The sequence below is a fragment of the Benincasa hispida genome, chromosome 8 (genome assembly GCF_027475165.1).
Source record: "Benincasa hispida cultivar pf3 chromosome 8, pf3_genome.v1.1, whole genome shotgun sequence".
NCBI classification, from domain to species: Eukaryota; Viridiplantae; Streptophyta; class Magnoliopsida; order Cucurbitales; family Cucurbitaceae; genus Benincasa; species Benincasa hispida.
Window position 1 is genome coordinate 8,098,722 of NC_143485.1, and position 10,178 is coordinate 8,108,899.

General features: G+C 30.2%; 1 protein-coding gene across 1 annotated transcript; it reads right to left on the reverse strand.

Moving 5' to 3' along the window:
- Positions 1 to 4,569: 4,569 nt before the first annotated feature.
- Positions 4,570 to 9,609, reverse strand: LOC120083724 (alpha carbonic anhydrase 7-like). The gene is made up of 6 exons (XM_039039579.2): positions 9,495 to 9,609; positions 7,618 to 7,835; positions 7,262 to 7,471; positions 5,580 to 5,744; positions 5,416 to 5,469; positions 4,570 to 4,783 (listed from the first exon to the last, which is right to left on the reverse strand). Exons 1-6 carry the CDS (start codon positions 9,580 to 9,582, stop codon positions 4,691 to 4,693), a joined length of 828 nt encoding a protein of 275 aa, XP_038895507.1. The 5' UTR covers positions 9,583 to 9,609; the 3' UTR covers positions 4,570 to 4,690.
- Positions 9,610 to 10,178: the final 569 nt, after the last annotated feature.

Consider the following 10,178-nt stretch of genomic DNA (forward strand, 5'->3'; position numbering starts at 1 on the left):
GTTTGAACAATGGGGCGCCACACCCTGACCCAAGAGGGGTTCGGTTATAGTTGGACTATAACTTATTATTAATTAGAGGGATCAGTGGTACTTAAGGAGTTAGATGTAACTACAGGGGAAAAACAGTAATTTTGGCATAGTTATACTTACGAGCAATTTGTAAAGGGTCAACACACTATTGATTGGTATATCTAATGGACACAGAAATTATATAAGATATAATTAAGATAAAATTAATTATATGAGATATAATTAATATAACATATATGATACTTTAAATATAAGGTTTTATTTGAGAGAAAATAAATATTTGAATATGATTCATATATTAATATATGAATGTGATGCATATAAATACTATAGGTTAAGTTTAATATTAATTTGACTCATATAAATACTATAAGTTAAATGAGAGAATGTTGAACTATAGGTTAGATTATATGTGATATAATATAAACTATAACTTATATGTTATATTATATATAACATATAATTTTAATATTATATATATATATATAGTAAATTGGTTATATATATATATATATATATATATATATATAGGAGTCAACTTCTCAGTGAAATTTTTTCTTTAGTCTAAAAAACAAAACTCCTCCTTTTCTGCTAAAATTAAATCGAAACCCACAACCTTGGTGATTCTCACCCTTTGAGACTACCAAGGTAATTTGGTGGTGGTGTCCAAGTTCAGAGTTTGCTCATTCGTTGAGTTCGTGTCCGGAGAGGAAACGTGAAGATATTTTTGTCTTCAAGGATAAGTGATCTTCAGATCTATTCTTTTTCCATAAAAGCATGCTGCTTTAGAATGCATATTGCAGTTTCCTTCCTTTGTTTTTTGTGAATTTATGTAAAATTAAAATTGGGCTACTATCCATTTCCGTATGGAGTGTTTACACATCATTCATCATAATCATAAAAATAAAGTTTGTCTTTAAAAATATCTTAAAAACAAAGTTTAAGTAATATGTATCGATTACATAACAAAATTTTTACGAACAATTATATATTATTTTAAACTTTAAATTAAAATGTTAACATTTTATGTGCATATGCATTCTTTATTAGTATTTTAAAAGTATTCACAATAAAAATATTAAGATTTATTACATAAATTTTAAAGTATAAAAACTAAAGAGACCAAAAAGAATTTGAAACTTACTTTATGATATGTATATCTTAATAAGTGAGAAAAAATATTTTACGACTTTAACTCTAAAATTAACGTGAAAATTACGTAAAAAAAGTAAATATTATCTTGAGTAGAATGTTGTTGCGATAAATAATAATAATGATAATAATAATAAATAATAAATAAATAAATAATAATAATGATAATGATAATAATAATAAATAATAATAATAAAAAACTTCTCAAAATGAATGCAAAATAATCTGTATAGCCAATCTTGAACCTTTCCCACACATCCAACGCACACATCAACATCAATGATCCACACAAAGTGTTCGATAAATAACACTAATTTGAAAGGACACGTGTCTCTAACCCATACGTAGATCAACCATTCGACATCGTTGGAATCTATCCGCTCTTGTCTTCAATTTGAACTTGGGAGATATATGTCTGCTTTTAATTTAGTTTAAGAGTTCGATAATTTATAATTTCGTCATTAAAAGTTTGCAAATAACATAGTGATTTGTGATTGATCCAAAATTTCTCATTCAACAAACACAATTACTTAATCCAAATTACTTGACCAACATTCAATCTAACACACAAATGCCTTTTGACGAAAATTAATTGTATCTGAAAATGTGGAGTGTTACATTAAAACTTAATTAAACATAACAAATATTAAGATGTTGAACAAATTGTTTTATGAGTTGGTAACAGGAGGAGTAACATTCATGACTTATCCTCTACATACCCCTTGATGAAGATGATACCCTCTATGGTTCATTCTTGGGTTGAATCTCAATTTTTAGACCGAATACCTATTTGGGTAGGTTGGATCCAATTTTTTCAAATCTAGTTAACACCTATTTAGGCTTTCTTGGACTCTAAAACCACATTAAATGATCATAAGGTTCCATCTCAAAACTAATTTGCAATACGAGGAGTAACTCATATCCTCAATATGTTCCCTAATTTAGATGGTGTCTCTTTAAATTCAACATTCTTTTATTGGAGTTTAATTTTGGACCAAAGTAATTATCCGTTTGTGGGCTTCATGAATTTTGAACCATATTAGATAAACATAAGATTTCGTCTTGAAATCAAACTATTGGGGTCGTTGCTCCATATGTTGTTCCTCCAATGTGAAACCAGTTGGTTCCGTAATTTTAGAATTCTACTAATCCCAAGTACTCCATCTCCATTATTGCATATGTGAATATAGAAAGTAAAGAAGAAAAGACATGACCAAAAGAATTGTGTACAGAAGTTAGTCAAAATCTCGGATATCATTGGTAAAATCAAGATTTTTTTATTTAATTGTATAAAAGTGGGGGCGGATCTATGAATAGGAGATGACGTGCGAGTATCTATAGGACCCAAATTATCAATAGACTTGATAGCTCGTAGAAATACAAGCTATTGTAGCATTTTACTTAGAATTATGAGGGCTAATAAGTAGAATATGCGTTGATAATACTAAGAATTCATGTGAAAAGTGAGCTTGCGTCAATCAACACCAAAAATCCTCACTAACCCTATACCATGCATTATTCTGGGTAAAAGTGTCCATTTTTGCAGATATTATAGGAATTGAACGCATGCGTCGGTCCCAGACTACTGCAAGGTTGACCGCATGAGTCGATTGTCATAAAGATTAGTTCGCCGCATGGAATGTTGCATTCATAGAGTGATAATCGTGATAGAAGTCTGCTCGCAAGGTAGATGGAATGTGTTGGCACCTCATGAGAAACAAGCATGAACAGAGTATCAACAAGATAAGATGATGTTGACATTGCCCATACCGCGATAAAGGTAGAAGTGAGGCAGAATGCAATCATGAACGTTGTCTGCGTTTAAGTTCTATAAACAACACCTTGGACCTTCACTTCAAAGAATTCGAGCTTCTACCTCAAGGAAGATGCTTGTGATCACAGATGAGAGCATAAGCGAGATTTTCTTTGAGGATTCTTCACCTCCACAACCCATTCCGAGTGACGACCGGAGTTTTCGTCTCCGATAGAGCTTGAGAGAGACTTTTGCATCATCCAACTATGGTGCCACCAGCAGCCTTGACGTATTTTGGATGAAAAGAAAGAGATTATTTTCATCTAGCCTTCCATTCTCCTCTTGTCTCTGTATTGTATTACATTTTGGCTTAAGACATTAATACATTTTGTAATCAATGCATATCTTAATTCCTTCAACGCCATCTTCTTCATCTTCTTCATCTTTATCATCATTTATCTTCATCGTTTAGTTATCAAAGGCGGTCGAGAGGTGTGCGTAGATAGGATGCATGTAGCAACCCACTGAGAGGTGTGCGTTGTGCGAGTATAGTGAGATAATCTTCTTCGCTTGGTGTGAGGCAGTAGCAACACTCGTCTATGAGCCGTCGCAATGCTTGTCTATGAGCTGATTAGTCGTAACTAACCACCTGAGAAGGTGAGTAATGGAACACACTAAAGCAAAATATGCATTGTTTCTAGAGATAGGCACGATCTTATGCTCGACGCAACCATGCATTATAGAGATATAAGCATGCGGTTAGACACCGAGAGGTGCATGATGCGTTAGTGTGGTGAGCTGAGATTACTCCGACAACCTAACATAATGAACATCATTATGCGTTAACGACTGCTGTATCTCTATTAATTCTCATAGTTAAACTTCCATTACTCTATCTGTTTTGTTAGGAGTAGGAGTAGCGCATAATACTTAAATTTCGTTTTTTTTTACTTTTATTCATCACCTCAAATGCATTACTTTACAAACAGTATTGAGTTACAAGTCCCTTGTTCGACCTCGGATCACCCGGAGAAACTTGCGTTCTCATTATACTTGGCAAGAGAGCGAGAAAACTTGTGGCAGGAACGCATGGTCATCGCATATTTCTTAGTTCAATGTATGATCATCGACGCATGGAGATCAATGCATCACATACGTTGCATAATTATTTTCCTCTCATTTTCCAGCACATCAAGACTATAAATATAAGATTTCATCTTGAAATTAATTCACAATGGAAGAAGTAACTCATGCATTTATCCTTTGAGTTTACATCATATTTTATTTAATGTAGATTTTAATTTTAAACACGGCACTATATATATATAAACTTTTATTGGTAGTTTTTCACAAATTGTCATATAGGAATATAATATAAAAATATCTACACAAATATGCTAAATGAAAGGAAGGGGAGATGGACAAACAAATAGACACCATCAATTAATATTACCACCCAATATCTAATACAACAATATTATAATTATTATTAATTATTGTTGTTTTGTAGTACATATTATTATTATGGTTGAGTAGATATAGTAAATTTCTTAACACGTGTATAGGAAAAATTTCTAGTACCATACTCCTTATGCTCATACTATAAATTTATCTTCAATAATATTTATGAGTCCTACAATGATATCAGTAAATTTCACCATATTTTCAAGAGTTGATTGAAGTAACGCACAATAAGTGAAGATTGTATGAAGAATTTTTCATATCACGGTAATATTGGAAATTTTCTCCTTCACGTTAATGCTCCTTCTCCATACATTCTGATCTAAATTGAAGGTGAATTATTCTGTTGTTGAGAGGTTGTAAAGGCCTTGCATTAGTATTTGAATCCTGTGGTTTAAATTTTACCGTATCATATACTTCAAAATACATGAAATTTTATTTATAACAAAAGTTGAGAAGAATAAGACATTTTGTAAAAGAAAATTCAACTAATGAAGGGTATAAATTGTTTAGTAATCATTTCGACTCTGTTTAATAATCATTTGATTTTTTATTTTTGGTTTTGAAAATTAAGTCTATAGATACTATTTCCACCTCCAAATTTCTTGATTTTTTATTACTTTTCATCAATGGTTTAAAAAACCAAGCCAAATTTTGAAAACTAAAAAAAGTAGCTTTTTAAAAAGGGTAATTGCATTTGGTAGCATTTTTAGAAATATTAACCAAGTGTATAACATCACTTAAAAAAAATTACAATTATAGACAAGTCTATCAGCTATAGACTTCTATCGTTGATAAACTCTTACCAGTGATATAGTCTATCAGTGATAGACTCCTACCAATAATTTAGTCTATTATGGATAGACTATTTAAATTTGGTCATATTTGCAATTTTTTTTACATTATGTTATATCTACTAATATTTTGGATCTAATATCTATATTTGTAACTGTTCGACTTACATTATGAATAGCAACAACAATAGTTATCAAATAAGGCCTAAAAACTATTCGACTTACATCATGAATAGCAACACGAAGTAATTCCACTTGGTAGGGTGCAACACTCCTAACCTACATCATTGAGCAAGAGGTATGAAGAACAAAAACAAATACACTATATTTTGAGAAAACTTAAGAGATATATGAGATCAAGATATAGAGGTTTGAATTTAAAAAATTACCTTTTTGACAATAAACCAAATGACATTTTGAGTGCATGGAGGAATCGTTAGAGAGCCATTATACCTATAATATAGACTGTTTTGTATTTCTAGTAGTGATGGATCAATTTCATTCACTACCTTAGATTTGTTTGTCTCTGAAATTTCTTCCAAATGCTTTTTGATCTGTCAAAACAATTGTTTTGTGAGAGATTTTGAATTTAGAGTTTATAGAATAATATCTTAACTAATTAATAGCTAGGGGTATATATTGTTAGATGTGTTTAAATAATAATATGATTAATTAAAGTATGAACTATATATGTGGATTAATTATTTATTATGTGATCTAATTAATTAAGCCATAGATTCCTAATTGAGTATAGACTTAATGGGTAGAAACCCATTCCTAGTTAATTAGGGTTTAATGGGAACTCGAATTGAAATATAAAGAGACCTTTAGAGTTATGGTCCCCAATATACCAAAACAATAAGCACTCGGTCTTTCTTGAATCTCATCTAGAGAGAGATCCCACTATGTGATCTAATTAATTAGATTGGGTTATTTTATTAGATTGAGCCTTATTATGTTATCTAATTAATTAAGCCCTAGATTCCTAATTGAATATAGACTTAATGGTAGAAGCCCATTCTTAGTTAATTAGGGTTTAATGGGAACTCGAATTGAAATATAAAAGACCTTAGAGCTATGGTCCCCAATATACCAAAACAATAAGCACTCGGTCTTTCTTGAATCTCATCTAGAGAGAGATCCCACTAAGGGCATTCGGAGTTTTGGTTGAGAAAGACCATAGTCATCTATCATCATCTTGAAGCTATCATTAGTTTCTCAATGAAATCCAGTATATTATTATTCTTGACAATTTGGCATGAAAGATTCAAGGGTTTATCTATTCAATATAGATACAAGATATTTATGCTAACATATATGAGTTGAACGTCGGTTTGGTTGGGTTGGCCCTCGTAATTCTTCCTTAGCCAGACTCGGGTAGAATAGCAGAGGAAGTTCAAGTATTAGTAGAATAGCAAACATGTGTTCCTCGTCATTAATATGTTTGCTCGCAGTAATTGTGACCTCTCGGGAGAATCGATGACAACCCAAAAGACTCAAATAAAGTCTCCAACCAGGTTATAACTTATTTTTTCTTTTTAATTAAAAATATGTAAATTTATCTACAACACATGAATTATAACTAAAAATCTCATAAAATTCAAATGTTAAATAAAAATTATCTATGATATTTATTCTAAATTTTAAACAAAGACAAATATCATAATAACTTAAAAAGAAAATTATTAAAAATTTACAAATTAATCCGTATAAAATAATCAAACTTTAAATATATATATATATATAATTTCGATTGAGTTGGGTCAACCAAACTTTTTTTTAGCCAACAACCCAAGAACAAAACTAATCCAATCCTACCGTTACATTTTGAGTTTGGTAGTTAGAGTTATTCAAGTTGTCGGATCATTTTTGAACACCCCTATTAATAGTTTTATCTTCACAGAGTTATACATCTCTTGTTTATATGAACTTTTGTAGGTCCACAAAATGAGTAATCTTAAATTTAGATTTTGCTCATCTTTTACATACTTCATAGATTTCTTATTCTAAAACCAAAAATGAAAACATAACTCCAACTTTAGAGGATGCTTAAGAGTTAGATAATACATACTGTGGACAAGAAATAGTCAGGTTGTCCAATACGATAGAGAATTCCAATCACAACAATATTTCCATTTTGACTTTGATGCACTGAATGAGCTTCCAAAGCAAATTTTTTACCATTAATAGTATGCTCAGAAGGAGAGTGCCAATGAAATTGTTTCAGAAAATATTGAGTTCCATTTATTTCGATATATCCAGCCTCATCACTCCATTTTAGCTACAAACCATAACAAATCATTGTTAAATTTAGGTTAAATATGTATTTTAGTATGAAATTACTAGAACCGTGTATATCATTTGTAACAAAAGAGAATTAAAGTGTTGTTACTAACATTAACACTAGAACGAATATCTTATACGTACCATTATATCATGACCTCTATTCTTAAGAGTTGCATTGGTAGGCTTGTAATGGATTTTGAAGTCCATAAATTTGGGTATAATATGAACTCTCTTATGTAACAAATCGATAGGAGATTGCATTCGTCCAGTTTTACATTCATGCCATTCTTGTTTAAGATCTCCCCAATTAGCTGGTCCTTTCTTTCCACCTTCTTCATAATTAAACCCACTCTCATCATCTACATGGACATGGAAAACAATGGAAGTGCAAGTTGGTTGATTAGCTCAATTTCTTTAAATTCTAAAATCGAGTTTCAAATGACAATCTTTTATTTAGGTTTAAATACTATTTTGGTTCCTGTATTTTTGGTCTCTATATTTTTGAATTTGATTCATTTTGGTATCTCTATCTTTAAAATGTTCATTTTGGTTCTTGTACTTTTAAAACGATATTATTTTGGTCATTTCATTTTCATTTTTGTTTTATTTATAAGGGACCAAGATCAAAATGAACATCTGGAAAGTAACATTTTAAAAGTATAAAGATAAAAAATGAACCAACAATTAAGCAAAAAGTATCGAGATCAAAATAATATTTAAACCTTTTATTTATAAGATAAACTATGAACACTCCAAGTAGCTTTTGGCAAAACCTAATAACCAAAATCAGTTCAAGGGAACTTAAGTGTGTGGCATAGCTTTTGAAATTAAGACGCTTTATAAATAGTTTGCAAAAAAATTAAGTTAAATATTCCATATACTTCCTCGTTCTTATGAAAAAAAAAATTGTTTTTTTATTTTTTTTGTTTTGTTTTGTTTTTTGGCAAAAGTATTATAATTAAAGTGTGGGGTGGGGGAATCGAAACTCCAACCTTAAGGTCATTAGTACAAACACTATGCAAATTAAGTTATGCTCTTGTTGGCATTTATGATCTGTTTTCATCATTGAACAATTTTAGAAGAAGTTTTAATACGTTAAAAAGCACTCCTTACCCCTCCATAAAACATTTGGATAAAGTTTTTAAATCATATAGAAGATCATTAAAAACATTCATATGCATAGCTCAATATGTTAACACATTATATAAATGGAATAATAAAGAAAAAAGATCCACAACTTGAATCTTCCAATTTTATTTTTAAATTAAATGTCATAGAAAAAAACTTATTCATCAAACGTGTCAATGCAATTCACCCTCATTATTGGGTGAACCTGACCTAATCTGACCGTGAAAGCTCAACTCAAGCTTGGTGTAAGCCTAAGTCCAGTAGACCTAAGATATTATATGAACTTAGATTAGGTCGATCCAATCTTCAATAGCCAAGCTCATAACCCAACTTTTTGGCTTGCCTTATTCAATCAAAGTTTAGGTCAAATTTGTTTCGAGCTCATTGGATAGTTTGACGAGCAGATCCAAATATGGACCAAGTGGGCCATCAAAAACTTCAAACAAGTGGAGATTCATATCCAATTCAATCCCCATGAATAAATTGATTGGTTAAGTTAAGCAAGCAAAATTTTTACTTTAGTCAAACTGTGATAGAGCGGACTTGCCAATTTTTGAATTTCAATCTCATTGATAAGGTTGAAATAAAATGATGGTGTCTTAAGTTGACTTACCTTCCTAATATTAGTTGACTTGCTTTCCAATTATTAAAAATCCATTAATAACCTTAGAAGTTATGTACGTTTATTTGTACTCAAACTATTTTCGTTTTTAGTAGTTTATGTTCTAAAAATATATTCCTAAAAAGCCTTAACCATTTTTTACTTCAAAAGGAACTAAAAATATATCTAAGAAGAGCGCAAACGAAAACATTATCGAACAAGATAATTAGATTAAAGAACGAAGATGAAAAATAAAATCATATCCAAAACAAAACTCGTGATCCCTTACCAACTTCTTGAGAGACTGCAGGCCTAGAAAACAAAAGATTGGCACAAAAAATTGAGCAAAACAACACATGAAAAGAGAGCTTGATCATGTCAAAAACTTTACTTTATTCTTTAAATATTTCTTTGTATGACCCAAGGTGGTTAGCTATTATAAAGCCAAAATTTGAAGCGTGAGCATATGGAACTTTAAAGCTTTCAAGTAACTTATTCCACCTATGCATCTATTTCAACTAGAGGTTTTGAAAAAAAGATGGAATAAATGAAAGTTAGGCAATGAATCCCTTTGTTAATGGACAATGGGAAATTTGCAAGTCTTACCGAGTAATAAATCAATGGTCCTTTGGTTGTTCATATATTACATCAAAATAAATGTGAGATTCCATTATGTTTGAAAGGGAAGATTATCTTTTTAGTCCCTGAATTTAAAAAAAAAAACTGTGTGTTTAGTTCAGCTTTCAAAATGTATCTTTTTAGTTTCAAGATTTTAGAAATAGATACATTTGGTCTCTAAATTTTCAAAATATACCTTTTTAGTTTTCGAGTTTTTCTTAAAATAATTTATTATCGTTATTTTAAATAATTATATGAAATTTTAAATTAGAATATAATTTTTTTTTTAACTGCTCTCTTCTCTATTTTTTTTAATTTAAAATGCCATTTAATTATTTAAAATAATAAATAAAAG